The 17,298-nt window shown below is 42.3% G+C and overlaps 1 protein-coding gene across 1 annotated transcript; it reads right to left on the reverse strand.

The window, feature by feature from the left end:
• Positions 1-51: 51 nt before the first annotated feature.
• TNFSF10 (TNF superfamily member 10) lies at positions 52-17,260 on the reverse strand. Its single transcript, XM_010976280.3, has 5 exons — positions 17,052-17,260; positions 11,569-11,706; positions 8,150-8,192; positions 4,624-4,728; positions 52-3,002 (listed from the first exon to the last, which is right to left on the reverse strand). Exons 1-5 carry the CDS (start codon positions 17,181-17,183, stop codon positions 2,551-2,553), a joined length of 870 nt encoding a protein of 289 aa, XP_010974582.1. The 5' UTR covers positions 17,184-17,260; the 3' UTR covers positions 52-2,550.
• Between the last annotated feature and the right edge of the window lie 38 nt (positions 17,261-17,298).

Below are 17,298 nucleotides of genomic sequence, written 5' to 3' on the forward strand. Positions count from 1 at the left end.
AAAAGTCACATTTGCATGTACAAAACTCAGTTTGGCAGTTTAAACAAATACTCTGGGAAAAGCCTCAAATTTTATTCCAAATACAATTAATTGAGACAAAAACTACATGTTTTAAGAGGGCTTAATTTAAAAAAGTTATATAAATTTTTATTTTAAAATTTACTACAAATATATAATGAAATCTTAAGTATCCTGTATAAAGAGTTATTTGTCAGTCCTTTGAATCTTTCATTCAGAGTATCTTCAGTGCTTTGGGCCAGCCTAGTTTTTGGTGGTGAAAAGCACAAGTCATTCAGAAATGGTTCCTTGTTCACTAAATAGAATTTGCTTAGTGAAATGATACATTTCGAATGGAATTTTCTTATTCCCAGCAAATGTGAGTGTACAGGACGTGTCCTCCAAGGCCCTGCACTGTGCACACTGCATTTGTACCCTGCATACGTTGACAATGACTTCTCAGTACTGTCCTTTTCCCTTTCAGTTTTGGCAATGAGGTCCCTCACAGCAACCTGCAGTGTGACACACTACACGACAGAGGGATCAATGCTCTTTTTCCTTCTGCAGGCTTCACAAGAAAAGGTGATAAAGGCAGAAAATGTTCGTCACCACACAAATGTCTAGAAACCGAGAATCTTCTAAATTCTGCTAGAAAACTGCTAGAATCAAAGATCTTTTGGCAATTTTACTTTCTTGAAATACATTGGTCACTTTTCAGAGAGATGAAAACAGCTTGTGTTGTAGAGTCTTTTTGCTGGCGCACCTGTACTCAGGCTTATTTTGCCAGCCCTGCGGGAGTATTTCTGCCGTATATTCCTCTGAAATGCCAAGGGTCAGGCTTCCAGAGGCACTTTGTTTTCTTTCTTTCTTTCTTTCTCTCTTTCTTTCTTTCTTTTTTTTTTTTTTTTAACATTTTTTATGGATTTATAAATCATTTTACAATGTTACAACATTTACAATATTTACATTTACAACGTCAAATTTCACTGTAGAGCACAATTTTTCAGTTATACATGAGCATATACATATTCATTGTCACCTTTTTTTTTCTGTGAGCTACCATAAGATCTTGTGTATATTTCCCTGTGCTATGCAGTATAATCTTGTTTATCTATTCTACAATTTTGAAATCCCATCTATCCCTTCCCACCCTCCACCCCCTGGGCAACCACAAGTTTGTATTCTATGTCTATGAGTCTGTTTCTGTTTTGTATTTATGTTTTTTTTTTTTAGATTCCACATATGAGTGATCTTATATGGCATTTTTCTTTCTATTTCTGGCTTACTTCACTTAGAATGACATACTCCAGGAGCATCCATATTGCTGCAAATGGCGTTATGTTGTCAGTTTTTATGGCTGAATAGTATTCCATTGTATAAATATACCACCACTTCTTTATCCAGTCATCCGTTGATGGACATTTAGGCTGTCTCCATGTCTTGGCTATTGCAAATAGTGCTGCTATGAACATTGGGGTGCAGGTGTCATCCTGAAGTAGGGTTCCTTCTGGATATAAGCCCAGGAGTGGGATTCCTGGGTCATACGGTAAGTCTATTCCTAGTCTTTTGAGGAATCTCCATACTGTTTTCCACAGTGGCTGCACCAAACTGCATTCCCACCAGCAGTGTAGGAGAGTTCCCCTTTCTCCACAGGCTCTCCAGCATTTGTCATTTGAGGATTTTTGAATTATGGCCATTCTGACTGGTGTGAGGTGATACCTCATTGTAGTTTTGATTTACATTTATCTGATAATTAGTGATATTGAGCATTTTTTCATGTGCCTATTGATCATTTGTATGTCTTCCTTGGAGAATTGCTTGTTTAGGTCTTTTGCCCATTTTTGGATTGGGTTGTTTGGTTGTTTCTTATTAAGTCATATGAGATGCTTATATATTCTGAAGATCAAGCCTTTGTCAGTTTCATTTGCAAAGATTTTCTCCCATTCCTTAGGTTGTCTTTTTGTTTTACTTCTGGTTTCCTTTGCTGTGCAGAAGCTTGTAAGTTTAATTAGGTCCCATTTGTTTATTCTTCCTTTTATTTCTATTGCTTGGGTAGACTGCCCTAGGAGAATATTTTTGAGATGTATGTCAGATAATGTTTTGCCTATATTTTCTTCAAGGAGGTTTATTGTATCTTGTCTTGTGTTTAAGTCTTTAATCCATTTTGAGTTTATTTTTGTGTATGGTGTAAGGGAGTGTTCTAGTTTCATTAATTTACATGCTGCTGTCCAGTTTTCCCAACACCATTTGCTGAAGAGACTGTCTTTATTCTATTGTATATTCTTGTCTCCTTTGTCGAAGATTAGTTGACCAAAAGTTTGTGGGTTCATTTCTGGGCTCTCTATTCTGTTCCATTGGTCTACACGTCTGTTTTTGTACCAATACCATGCTGTCTTGATGACTGTAGCTCTATAGTATTGTCTGAAGTCTGGGAGAGTTATTCCTCCAGCCTCTTTCTTTCTCTTCAGTAATTCTTTGGTAATTCAGGTTCTTTGATGGGTCCATATAAATTCTATTATGATTTGTTGGCACTTTGTTTTCTTTGTGGATCATTTAGCCAATTAAAAAGGCCCCAAAAAAACTGGCTTCTTGGTCCATGTCAATCAATTGCTCATTAGTTACAGACACAAAAATTCGGTCATTTTCCTTGAGCTCAAATATTCCACCTTGATAGATAGAATAGAGCCCATATTCCGAATCTTTAGACCAACAGCTATTTCTAGCACTCTTCATCAGCAGTATAGGGTCAGGATAGCTTGTGCATTTGTAAATATATTGTACCATTTGTTTGTTTTTCTTTCTGTTCTCTTCTGTTGCAGCGGTTCCCAAAATTTCTTCAGGTTCTTGAAATCGAAAGTATGTTTGGGAATAGATGTAATAAAACCCTGTTTGATGGATAACCAGCTCTCCATTCCTCAGGTGCAGATTATTCAAGAATGAATGTCCTTTTCTTGATGACTCCCATGAGTTTATTTTTTGGCCCAAAGCTTTTTCATTCTTGGAGCCTGAATGAAGTTTTAGAGAGAAGTAGTTAGTTTATAGCAAAGCAAGGAGTTTCCCTACAGCTGTGTCTAGCCAGTTTTTTGGTTAGGATTGTAAAGGAATTCCATCTAATATAGAACTTCTTGCTCCTTCAGTCTTACAAGGATTCTACATCCTGGTTGTATAGAAATCTGGAGGCTCCTGTGTCATTGTGAGCCGTTGGGAGCCCCTTACTTTGTGTACCTCATCTGCCACTTGGCCACACTTGTCACACTCAGTTCTGAATGGCATCACAGGGATGCTTCACTCAGTTGGCAATCTTTACTCCTGGGCAGAATTTATGTCCTGAAGCCCTGCCTCCTTTCCTGTACTGGTGAGCTCAAGTCACCAATGTCGAAGGAAACCAAAAGAGACATATCTATTTCCTCAAGACTAGAGCTCAGAAATTCCTGCTATTCTTTTGAGTCTCTTTGGATCTTTCCTTGGTCTTTCTCAGCAACCCAGAGCCAAAGCAACATCCAAGCAGAAGGCATCTCTAGTCCACAATAAGACTGGATACAAGGTTTGGCAAAGAGAGCCCAGATTTCAAGACTTTCAGATCTCTGTATCTTTAAATCCCAAAGACTTTGAATGAAAAGGGGCCCTACTAAAATAGTATATTCCTTTAAACTTTGGGCTCATCTCCATGACTGGTGCAAAATTTAATTTCCAAGAGTTTAAAACAACTATCATATTAGTCGATTAACAGTAAACAGTAATAGTGGAATAATGATCTCACTTGTAGGCAGAACATGTCAATCATTTATAAAACACGAGTTCAGGAATACCATGAAGGCAACTGCCCAGGGGAAAAAACAAACAGAAACCAACCAACCAACAGAAAAGCCCAACAATCTTTTCATGCGTTAACTGATGCCTGACATTTCTTTAAACCTGGACAAAACATTTCATGATAGTAAAAGCACTACTTAATGTGCACTTATTAGTCACCAGCATTTCACATTAATCTTCACTGTTTTACAAGTTAAAGATTATCTCTACTTTGTATATGAAGAAACTAAGCTTGATTTGATTGAGTAATTTGCTCAGAACATATAACTAAGTCAGGAGGAACCGGGATGCCAATGTGGGTAGTTAGAAAGACCCATGCACTAACTACGGCACTATACGCACACCTGTTCTACAGCTAAAAGTTAGCCTTAATATGTTTGGTTGAATTATTTGAAACTGACATTTCTTGTAAGTGCGAAATGATCAAATCTTGGCAACTTTTTATGGTTCAGCCTTGTGCCACTAGGCAGGCTTAGTGACTCGTGGGGAAAATAGATAACTCATTTCGAACCTTGAAGAGGAGAAAATTTTGGTGAAAGTGAAAGAGAGAGAAATTAAAGAAGCACAAAATGTGTGTATGGGAAACTCTAAGACAAAGTTCTCCCAGTTCAGGATTTTCTTGAGGCCGGTTATGCCCGGGTAGTAACTGAGCTATTCATCTTATAATCTTGCTTTTGAAAAGAGTCAATCTGAGACCTAGTTACCTCTGAGCATTTTGTAGACAGTCATATAAACACTTCAGATACAAGTTAAAAGAATAAATTATTTGGAAAAAGCCCTTCTTTAAGCCATATATGTATTGTTTTCTCTTACTTATTGCTGAGAATGTGCTTCTTCTCCGATTTGTCCCGGTTATGTGAGCAGCTACCCTCTGAGGACCTTTTTCTCTTTCTAAGTGAGGAATGTTCTGTTGCTTTTCTAAAAAAGAAATGACAAAGAATTATCAGCACTTGTCAAACTGCTTCTCAAATACACTGCTGTTCACTGCTTTTGTCAATCAAGCATCGTGATCACACTGGACTTCCAAAGTCGATTAGATGGGTTTTCATAAAACCAACCTACATTTAAGTATGATGATCAGACTACTTCAGCGTATGTTTAATTTGAAAGTAATTTAGATGGGAAGATTAAGCAGCCACTTAGGCTATAATTTATCAGCACCTCAGAAGTAGTTTCAACTAGAATATAACATATACTACAAATGGTTCAACTGGAATATAACAAAGTGAAGATTCTGGCCCTTTTCCAAAAATTAAAATAAAAATAACAAATATGGACTTGTAATACTCCTCCTGAGTCATCCAAGTGCACAATAACAGGTACTGGCAGATTTCCATTCTGAGTTATATATAGAAACAATCAGAGTGATACCAGCTGGCGTTATCTCAATTATTTTTTCCTCTTTGCTGGCTGCTACCTATTCTCAAGGAGCACTGCTGCTAACAACTGTCCACAGATGCTACCCAAACTGGGATCCAAGAGTCATCACCCCTGTATCCCAAAAGGAACATGAAATGACATAATTGTCATGATGAGCATAGATGAGCATATAAGTCACTGATTCATTAGATCATAATAAACTAACATTTTTCAACCACCATCCAAGAATACAAATTCAACAAACTAGTCTTTAAAAAATCAGCTCACACTTCCTAGGATGCTTCCGTTGGCTGTTAAGATTAATTATATGCTTTCATCAAGCAAATATGGCCAGGGACAAGGTACTGCCCTACAGGGGCTTCAAAGATTAATCACTGATTACTATGAATGAGTCCTCAACAGACTTACAGTTTTTAGGGACGATATAAATTAGAAAATGAAATTTTACCTATGAGAAATAGAAACAAAGGGTGATGAGTGTTCAGGGAGGGAAAGGTTCCTATTGGTTGAAGAGCTGAGGTCAGGGGAGGGTTTGTACTAAGGCCCTTTCATCCACTTACTCCAGCAAATCAAAGTGCCCATCACATCTGTGCCAGTACTCTTCTAGGACCATGGAGAAAGAATTATAAACAAACAAATGCAAGGAAGCATCTGAGGTGCAGAATAATTATCTGAATAGGGGGAGGATAGGAAGGCTTGGGGCCGGACAGAGAAGGGCATTCCCAGAAATCTAGAACAATGTCCCCGAGGCAGGATGCACAGAGCCTCTCTGGGGCAAGGCATCAGAGGAGTTCAGTTTCAGGCTTGAATAAGGAGTTAAACTACAGAGGATTTGCGTGTTAGGCTAAGAGATTTGGATTTTACAGACATGGAAGATTCTGGAAGGTTTTAAACAGGGAAGCAAAAAGATATGCTAAATTGACTCGTAGTAAGTTTTGATGGATAGAAAGTGAGATGGCTGGAGATTGGCAAGTTATCAGACGATTATAATTGATCAGGACTGAGAACAGGAAACTTTACTCTAGGCTAGTCGAAGAAGAAACTGAAAGGGGGTGATAAAATTTCACAGGGACAGAAATGAATGGGAATGAGAATTTCTCCATCTGTCTGGAATTGTTCACTTATTTTGGATAAGTGGGCATTTGTACAATACTGAAGACCAAACACACCACAGGGATGTACAATTACATGTTACTCTCATGATGCCCAGCTTTCAAGGTTGATGTGTCCATTTACTTTTAACCTCCATTGTTAAATAATTCATAATGCCTTGACTGCTCCTAGATCTTAACACTTTGTTTTAAAATATTCAACAACAGAATTCAATTATAAAAATCTCGCATTTGAGGTCATTGAAAGGATAGGGGAGAGCCTAGATTTAAAAGCAAATTCTAAAGAGAGGAAATTTCCTACGGAGTATGGCAAACACTTCCTGGAAAAGAAGCCTTTGAATGTGTATATTTGGGTGTCACGGATACTTCTTGGTATACTGAGGAGTACATGATTTCTACACCCCACTTGGATGAATACAAAAGAATATTTTTCTTCCAACACTGAAAATTGTACATATTTCTACTGTAGAGCATGGATCTGGAGTTCCTCATTAGATGAGATGGAGTGTTTGACACTCCTGCTACTGCTTCTGCCTACAAGTAAATGACCAGGAAGGATGCCTGGACCTGGGAGAAGGTCTTGGCTTCATATTGAATAAAGCCTATTTAATAAAGGATGGTGGGGGTATCAAGTACAAGGGAGTTTTTTGTATTGGAAAAGGATAGCTGAAAAGTAGGATGACATCATTAACGAAATATATGTTAAAAAAAACTGTTTCTCTTTTGCCAGGCTGGTGTGCCCCAGGACTGTATGTCTCTGGTACATGCATTTGGGCCCGAACGACCATGAGTATGGGAAAATGGGGCTATGATGAGCCAAATGCAAAGAAACAGCAGATTGAATTCATCAATTGTATTTACTTACATATCGATTCAAAATATATGCATTAAGCAATTTCTGCGTAGACAGAGATTGTGGTGGCACATTATTAATGCACTTCCACTGAATTTGTGTGCTTCAAAATGGTTAATGGTATATAGTGTGAATTCTTCTCAATAAAATACACACAGATATGTGTTCACCAAAGACGGTGCAGGTAAGGGCCTGGGGGTAAAAGAGAATCTACTAGGCTGGAGGCATAGAGTTAAGTCTAGGTACAGAGAGGTGAGAGAAATAGCCATGTTTTCTGTCTTTGTGAATCTTCAGTAGAGAATCAGCAAACAGACAGAAAAAAAAGAAAAGAAAAGAAATGAACAAGACGAGTGTGACAGCAACAAGGGGCAGGGGATCTTACTTAGAATGTTGGCCAGGGAAGTGCTCTCTGAAGAGGTGACAAGTAGGTGATGAGGATGGAGGATGAGAAGGAGCTGGTTATGGAAGAAGCCAGGTGGAGGGCCGCGAAGCCAGCCTGGGCAAAAACACTGAAGGCGGCTGCCGACCACACACAGGCAGGTGGCTGAGGTGGGGGGATCACAGCATGAGAATTTCGAGTGGGTAGAGGACTGTTTGGAAAGAGATGATGGAGTAAGATACTTTTGCATAAAGAAATGCTTGGACCCTAGGTGTGGTCAGAAGCAGAGATGATGGGCAACTTTGGTGCCCTTAATTTTTTCCAGCCACATTCCAGAAAGGATTTAGTTGGATTATTTACTACATGTTCAAAGGCAAAAAATAAATAATTAAGGAATTGAGGTGAAGGGGAAAATCCACATTGGAAAAGTAAAATTCAGGTGAAATCAAGTTCAGACCATAGGTGGGTCACAGATTCGGTTCTCAGCTTTCTAGCTGCCAAAGGGAAGAGGAAAATAGAATCAAGTAGCTTGTGACACTGAGCAGCGGCTGGAGGTGGGATGAGTGGATGGGAGGTTGACAGTAGAAAATTAAAATAACAAACAAAAAATACTACCTGGAATTGTAGGAATGGTTTCCTCATAGGTTCTCAAAATCATCTGCAAATAGTATTGAATAAAGCTTGTTAATTTCCCTAAAAATTTAAGCTGACTACAGATTGTCTATGACTCTTCTTGCTGACACCTGACAGGAAATCTCTACGTAAGACATCAATCTAGGCAGCTTTAAGTTGTTCAAGCATAGGTTGGTGTGGGGTAGGATGCGAGCTGGGCTGAACACAAGGCAGCTGTCCCTAAGTCTTGATCAAAGGGTGGTCCTCTGTCTGAGAGAGTTCTGTCTCCGGATGACGTCTACAAAAGGCCACACCTGAAGCAGCACAGGAGGAAGGAGTCATCCTTCTCCAAGTTAGGTCACCCTAATGTTTCCCAGGCCTCCTGGGGCTGAAGGATGTGGCGGCCATGTGACCTCACTTTCTGTGTATGTGTCTGCATGCATGTGTATGTAAGTGCACTGTGTGTGTGTGTGCACATGTGTGTGTGCATGTGTAAGTGCACTGTGTGTGTGTGTGCGCATGTGTGTGTAAGTGCAGTGTGTGTGTGCATGTGTGTGTAAGTGCACTGTGTGTGTGTGCATGTGTATGTAAGTGCACTGTGTGTGTGTGCATGTGTGTGTAAGTGCAGTGTGTGTGTGCATGTGTAAGTGCAGTGTGTGTGTGCATGTGTATGTAAGTGCAGTGTGTGTGTGCATGTGTATGTAAGTGCACTGTGTGTGTGTGTGCGCATGTGTGTGTGCATGTGTATGTAAGTGCACTGTGTGTGTGTGCATGTGTGTGTAAGTGCAGTGTGTGTGCATGTGCGTGTAAGTGCACTGTGTGTGTGCATGTGTGTAAGTGCACTGTGTGTGTGTGCATGTGTGTGTAAGTGCAGTGTGTGTGTGCATGTGTGTGTAAGTGCAGTGTGTGTGTGCATGTGTATGTAAGTGCACTGTGTGTGTGTGCATGTGTGTGTAAGTGCAGTGTGTGTGTGCATGTGTGTGTAAGTGCAGTGTGTGTGTGCGCATGTGTGTGTGCATGTGTAAGTGCAGTGTGTGTGTGCATGTGTGTGTAAGTGCACTGTGTGTGCATGTGTGTGTAAGTGCACTGCGTGTGTCTGTGTGCATGTGTGTGTATAAGTGTGCTGTGTGTGTCTGCGTTCACGTGTGTGTATAAGTGAGCTGTGTAATAGAGTCCAGGGGCTTTAAATTATTGGACAGACCCAAGACTCAAGGGGTAAAGCACCCCCCCACCAGGACGCCCACAGACACTCACAGCCCTTCCAGCAGTTTCCTGGTAGCACCATGTCACTCTCTCATTTCTGAGAATGTGGCTGAGACCTTCTTAACATAGAAGTATATTTTCAAATTCCCATATCTTACTAAACACATCATATCACTCTTTTGTGATAACCAGTGGGGGAAACCAGTAAGAAAGAGTGAAATCGAGGCTTTCTGTTATGTGAGAAGACCCTGATGTGGCTCACTGTGGCTTTAGACTCCCCCTCCACTCAGTTCTGTCAGCCGTGGGGCTTGGCCCATCCCGGCCCACACCTTCCCGGCACTTTTGGTAACAGCACAACTGCCAGAAATTCCCTTCCTCTCTGCTCTTGCCCCAAACCAGAGGCCTTTGCTCTTCCCCGTCTCTGGCTCTGACGCCAGATAGCAGGGCCGGGGGTGCTGGGCGGCTGCCTGCAGTGCAGTGGGCACCGGTGTGCGGGGAGGGGGAGGGGAAGCAAGAGGCAGCCTCTGCACACACGCTCTCTCTCCCCCTCGCCTTGGACAGGAAGAAGGCAGGAAGAAGGAGGAGCAGGAAAGGGAAGAGGAAAACCCCTGCAGGGTGGAGGCAGAATAAAAGGCTGATCACAGAAAAATCAGATAAGCCTGGATTCAAATCTGCTCGTTGTTAGCCCTGGGAAACTTCCCTCAAGTGACTTTACTGATGTGAACTTTAATTTCTCCATTTATTATTATTATTTTTTAAAAGAAGTGAGGAATGATTCCTTCCTCACAAAGCTGTTTGAGGATTAAAGGAGAGAATACACGTAATGGGCACAGGAGGTTTGCTGGAAATTGTTCAATTCGGGGTGCCTACAAAAGTGGGGAACTCTTCTCCCCTCCACACTCTCACGCACCCCTGGGTGTCCCCGTGCTCTCTTCTCTAGTTAGTGGCTGATGTGAGGGTGAGAGGGAGGGGGAATGGGAGGGAGGCAGGACGAGACGCGTGACACCCACCCCAGCCCCCTGCTTCTACCTCCCCACTCCCCGCCCAGCCTCCGGATTTCTGCCATAGCCCTGACTTTCTCTCCTCTGCCGCCCGTGGGATTGCCACCCCTCTGACCCTAGGGTCTCTGGGGTCCCTTTCCTCAGGACCCTTCCCCTCGGCCCGGGTCTTTCCTGGTCCTCGGCTCTTGGGCCGAAGGAGCCCCAGCTGCTCCAGCATGTCTCCTGGACAGCCGGCGCCCCACCCACACTTCCAGGGCAGCTGCAGAGCAGCTGTGCTTCGAGGACACCCAGGTGGGAGTCTGAGTTCATTTCTCATAGAGGCAGTACCACGGGTGACTCTGGGCTTTTGCTATGAGGACTTTTTAGCCTAATCCCAAACACTGTTTCTATGCAAAGGCACACAGAGCACCAGACAATAGACTTACAATCACCTCTTTAAAACACATCCTCCCCCTACCCTGGGAATGTCCCCAGTAATTTTTAAACAATGATGATGCATCATAGTTTACAGGCTTTTTCCGCATCTGTGTTCTCAACTGACCTTTCCAGATAGGTAGAAGCAGCCTGAGAGAAGAAACTCTATTAGACATGCCACATTGCTGGAAGTAAAACTAGGTCATCACATTTAGTGAAATAAACGGCTAGCTAACATAAAGCTTCTGCTAGAGATCCTATTTTAGCAACTTTCACAAGCAGATAATAATATTGTGTAATTTGTCATTTACTAACTGTCAATTGAGATGTCATCGCCTTCGATTTCTCAAAGTATCTCTTTCTTCCCTCTTCCTTTCCTCTTTCTTCATCTCTATATGCATACAAAAATACAGACTTAATTCCAGAGATCAACAATGTGGGAAGAATAGAAAACATCATTATTTGGTTTCTTTTGTTTTCTGACTTAGAAAAAAATTAGACACCCTTTATTGTCATGTGACCTTGAACACATTACTCTGTCTGTGCCTCAGTTTCCACAATGTATGATGAAAAGTTTAGACTAGAGAAGAAGCCTTCTGGAGAAGAGGAATAAACTCTAGACCAGGACCCACTGTTGGGTGCTGTTCCATCTGTCCCTAGTTCTGTGAATTTGGGGAAAAATCACTTAAAAGCTCAGGGCTCCAGTTTCCTCCTGTGAAGTCTAGATTTGAAGATCTTAAATATTGCTTCTCCTCCAGCCTTCTATATGTGTCTGCTCGTGAAGCGAGCCGGTGGTTCACCTACCTTTCTAATAAACTGACGGAGCTGCCATTTGACTTGCCAGCAGGGGTTGATCATACTCTCTTCATCACTGGGGTCCCAAGAACTGTCATCTTCTTTTAAGAAGCAACCTATGCCACTTTTGGAGTACTTGTCCTGTATCTGTGTTGAGGTGAATATAACACAGTATTACACACAAGTGCTTTTTATTTTTCTTTATGTAGAAGTTTAAATAACAGAAACTGATGACAGATTCAGAGGAGCCTTAGCACCTTGGATAAGCTCATGGCTTGAAGGAAAAACAAGCATGCTGTCCTTTGCCCTTTGAATAAAAAAAAGCAGTTGGAAGAGGGGAGGGTATGGCTCAAGTGGTAGAGGGCATGCCTAGCATGCACGAGGTCCTGGGCTCGATCCCCACTACCGCCTCCTCCAAAAATTAATGAATAAATAAGCCTAATTACCTTCCCCCCTCCCCAAAAAGCAAAAACAAATTAAGAAAAAGCAAGCAGTTGGATATGGTGGAGAGGAAACAGATGTGGGCCACAATGGGTCACAATGCCCTTCACTGCCTCTGCCTGTGAATATCTGTGTATCCTCAACACATTTCTTCTTCTCCTCCACATCTCTTCTTCATTTGCGTTTTGAGCTGGTTCACTGTGGTCATCTTTGAGGTCCCTTCCATTTCTGACATAGTGTGAATCCCATTCTACAGCTGGAAACCCACCTAAGTACAAAGGAGGCAGCAGAGTCTGTTTAAATTCCAGGATCCCAATAAAAAAAATTAGCCAAACCCTTTGAGGGTACAGATTATGTTCTGTTTCTTGATCTGAGCTTTGGCTGTCTGAGTAGATTCTAGTTATTGTAATTTCTTCTCCTCTGGATGGCAGAATCCAGACCACACTGACGCTAGGAATTTGAATGTTGCCCAATTAAATGTCCACACCAGCTAGGGATTTACTTGCAGAGACTTGAAACACCACTTGAGGTTTTCTCCCTCCTTCTGATCAAGTGAACATTTACAATGGCCAGATCCTTGTCAACAAACTCTGTGCTTAGTGTTACACACACCCCACCCCCACCTAAGACCATCCAGAATACTTCAGGATGACAACCCATTCATCTTACAAAGAAAAACAGGATGTCTATGCAAGGTCAGACAGGCTTTTTTTTTTTTTTTCTTTCCTGTTTTCATTTTTAAAACTAGGATTCAGGAGATGTTATTTCCCTGTACAAATCTACTGAAATGCATTTCTTTGGGGAAATAAATGGGAAAAGAGCCATTTTTATCTGTTACGTGAATTTAGGGGACCCGAAAGCTTGGAAGAAGGATCAAACTTAACGATGATCTGCTCCTTCCTATAGAAGGACAATCTCATTCCAAGTCAAAACGACTCAACTGCTTATGAGAGGTTTCAGCTGGACTGATGCGGGTTTGAAGTCGGCCAGGCCACGTACCCTTTGGACATTTGATCAGGTCTCTCAAGTGTCAAAGTGACAAACCTGAGTTAATTCATTCCTTCCCCACACTCTGGCATAGAACATTCATTTACATTTAAATAAATGTTTGTTTTCTTCCCTTAATAAATTACAAGAGTAAAACATTTGCCTAGTAGAGGTAGTGGGGGTGACAGCTGGGGCCACCTGAGGTGAGAGGACCTGCGAAGACTTTAAACACCACTCCTTTGTCCCTACCCACCCCCATGCTCTTCTACTGTAGACGTCAGTTTTCATCTGCAAATTATATGGGAGCTTAAAATCCTTTCCAAGGAAGGAACTCAATTTAGAAGTAGAAGAACATGTCTAGCAAACTTGGGGAAGGACCAGAGGGGAAGAGCTGGATTTAGCTAAAAGGCCTGAGGGTAGTTCCAGGAAGAACTAGTCATGGTCCTAGTTAGACATGGTCCTAGCCAGGATAGGGTGTGCCTTGGCCAGGCACTGATCTGATGAAACCGAATAAACAGACTTTAGTGTTTTGGTAACCCGTTGGGACAAGACAAAGTGCGTGAGACAGAAGGGAGGGAACAACTTGCCTTCTTACTTCCCAGCAGTTGAACGCTGTCTCAACATGAACCGGGTAAGTGCCTGAGAGGCCAGGCCAGGGGCAGGACAAGGCAGGGCTGAGAGGAGCTGGGATGAGGAGGTCATGGTAGCCAGCAGCCCCCTGTGAAGTGGGAGTTTGAGAGGGTGGAAGTGAGCAGGGGCCAACGCAGGTCAACTGCTGACCCCTGGATATTCTCTGGGAGTTTTCCAGAAACACTTTCAGGAGGTGGGAGGGAGAACCTTGAAAACTCAGTAAGGTCCTAGGTATACGTGGCAGGGAGTCTGACGAGCCAGTATGACTCCACTGTTACCCCAGACTTAATGAAGCCTAGAAGCACTGAGGATACACAGGCAGCCTGGAAAATACAGAAAGTTAGAGAATACTTTCCTAAAAGTACAGACAAAACCCGTGATTCCCCCTTATTCCACCTCCTTGGAATCACCCTTGGGATGATCTCTCTTGTTCACAGGGTTGAGGTCAGACTGTGTGGGAAATTCTGGAGAGTTATTTTCTCTTAAGGCTATATTAAAATGTCATGTGCTTTAGGTCCGTATGAAAAATCACATGGATAGCATAGGTACTGTTACACTGTTCACAGTAGAAAATTTATGAAACATAGAAAAATAAAAAAGGAAGAAAAGGCCCCTAGGTAGAGATCACAACTGTCGACATCTGGCGTGTCTCCTCCTAGACATTTTTATGCTTCTGTATTGATTTCTGAACCACAGAAGGCCCCAGCTGCCCGACAGGTTTCACATTTGGTAGTTTCCTCTGCAGACCCTGGCGAATGCAGGTGACTGACGCATGTGTGAGGGGTGCTGTGGTTATTCTGAGAATAATTAATGATGATTCCTATGATGTGTCTCTCTCACCCTTTTCTTTCCACCTCAAAGTGTGAATGTCCTACAGCACAGCTCAGGCTGGGTCTCTTCTCTTGCTAACCACATCTGAGAGGTGGGAGCAGGGGGATGTGTGTGCTATTTTTATTTGCACACATCTAGAAGGAGGGACAGCCCCGAGCTATTGCACTGGGTGCCTGCTCTTCTGTTCCAGAAGCCCTTGGTTCTGAGAAGTGGATTTTCAGTGTTTTTGCTGCCATGGCAAATACGGTGGTTGTCTAGGCCAGGGCCAGCCAGGCCTTGGCAGCGCTTGAGGTCGGCAGGGTGGATGTGGCTGGCTCAGAGACACGCTCTGCTGCCCAGACATTATTAGTCTCTAACAAATTATTTTCTGCAAACCACAAATAGCATAAAGGATCATTTATGGAGACCGGTGGATAAGGGTTTCTTTCTTTTTCTTCCCTGTCTATGATGCCACAGTGATAGGCAGTCCCCTTGTCATAAACTTTCTCAGAGAGACAGACTTCAGAGACTGAATGCATATTTATTGTTAATGCTTGCTGGTTTACAGGCTTAATTGTGAGGATCCAGTCCAACATCCCTCAGCCCTGCTCAACCCACACTCCCTACAATCTTTGACCTCTTCTTCTTCTGCAAGTTTTCACTAGACAAACTTGTGATCTGTCTCAAGAAATTAATGTTTGTGTTGAATATGCTTTTCCAAACTCTACACAGTTACCCAAAGAGATTCAGATTCATTTTCCTTTGCAAAAGTCCCTGATGAATAGGGTCAAAACTTCAAGAGACTTCTCAATGCTAGTTACAATGGTGACAACTTATTAAGCACCTATTTAATGCACGTTCAAAATTGGGCTTTACATTTTACCAGCTTTGTAATCTTGGACAAGTCCCCTAACTTCCCCTAGCCTTAGTTTGTTCATCTATAAAATGGGATAACTATATTTATAGAATTGTCATGAGGAAGAAATAGGGCAATATTTTGAAAGTTTCTGAAACATAGTATTTGCTCAATATCTGTTAATTCTCTAATACTTTCAATGAATTCTTCTGCATGTCTATACAGTAGTGTACACACATATAAACACGCAATCAGGAAAAATGTGTGCAAATAGGGAGATGTTAAGCTTTATTTGAAATCTCCATTTCTATAGTATAGTTAAAAAAACTTAATCATATACATGGACAATTGCATGACTCAGATCAGTAGAAAACCAGTTGATTCAGTCTTAAAATGAGGCCAACTTTAATGTGAGCAAATTAGGGGAACCTCTTGTATATGGAGACACAGACTTAGTCTCTTTATACTGCAAAGTTAACAAAGCTTAGGACATGATGGCTCCAAATTGGTAAACACAGCAGCATTCCAGTCTCTCCTGCAGACTCAGAACTAAAGACATGATTATAGTGACATGGATTTTTTTTTTCTTACAAATATATGGGCTCTTCAAAATTGCTCTATAACAAAGCTGACTCTACTGGTCATCGAATGGTAGTGATCATTTTCATAATTACTTGTGAACAAAAGTCTACATCATTCATTTCCAAAGAAAATCCCCAACTGAGAGCCAAGTTTATACTCCACAGGATATACAAACTGCATTTCCTTTACAGAAACACTCTATTTGTGCACAATTTGTATTTGTCCAAGACCCTCAGCCTTTCTGGCCAGCTGACAGATTGGATGCTGCCTTGTCACAATGCAGCAGGGAGCTGTGTTCATCACAAAGTGGAAACAGGTTAACCCTATGGACACCCGGCTGTGATGGGAACAGCATTACCTAGGTGCTGAAGACCTGGGTCCAGCTCTGCCTCCAAGTTCTCCCTGAGCTTGACAAGTCATTCTCTGGAGGTGTCTCTAGTCTCCTCATCTACAAAATGAGGGTGTCAGAGTTCCTTGCAGCTCAGAGTTCCCTACTATATAATATACAACTAGTTAAAATAAAAACAAAAAGCCCAAAACTGAGTTGGCTTATTTTCAATATTTTGCATTCAAAATCCACTGAGATTAGCCACATCTGGAACACAAAGCAGCATTGTTACAAGTGGTTTAGAGCCTGGCTTTGGATTAAGCCTCAACTCTACCCTACCCCTGTGTACTAGCAGTACCACCACATTTGTGAAGGTTGGTTATTCATTCAAGAAACGTTTAATGAACACCTCCTAGGTGGGAGCCACATGCTAGCACCTAGAGGTTTCACAGTAAGCAAAAGCAGACACAGTCCTGCCCTGATGCAGCTCCTCTCACCCCAGAGAATTTGAGTTGAGAGCTATAAAAAGCATTAAGCAGAAAACACTCAACGAACGGCAGCAGTTGCTAATATTAAAACAGACATGGACTGCTGGAAACAAGAAAAACTAGCTCAGGAGTTTGGTGCCTGCATCTGCTGGTAACTGTGGGGCCAGTTTTGTCACTGCACTTGGTCCACACAGTCCCTTCAACTCGCCCCTCTGTAAAGTTCTCAGTAATGACATGCATTTAGGGTCCCCAGGCAGAGAAACCGAGCTGTCTCCTCCTCTGCAAAATCTTCACAGAGAAGACGACAGAGAGGCAAGTAAGTGGAGGGCTGCTGAAAGCCTCTGTCAGGGACCCCGTGCCTGGTACTGACCTGCTTCAGCTCGTTGGTGAAGTACACGTAGGTTATGGCCACACAGAGGGACTGCAGGAGCACGGTGAAGATCAGCATCAGCACGCAGGTCTGCCCGGGACTGGCGCCCCCCGGAGCCTGCACCGAGGCCATGGTCCCGTCAGGGCCTGACTGCTGCAGAGTCAGCCAGGCAGCAGGTTATGTCTGGAGGTGACGGAAGAAGTGGGTGGGGCGGGGAGCCGAAGTTCAGTCTACTAGAAAAGAATAA

This window comes from Camelus dromedarius, chromosome 2, assembly GCF_036321535.1.
Source record: "Camelus dromedarius isolate mCamDro1 chromosome 2, mCamDro1.pat, whole genome shotgun sequence".
In the NCBI taxonomy this organism is placed as follows: domain Eukaryota; kingdom Metazoa; phylum Chordata; class Mammalia; order Artiodactyla; family Camelidae; genus Camelus; species Camelus dromedarius.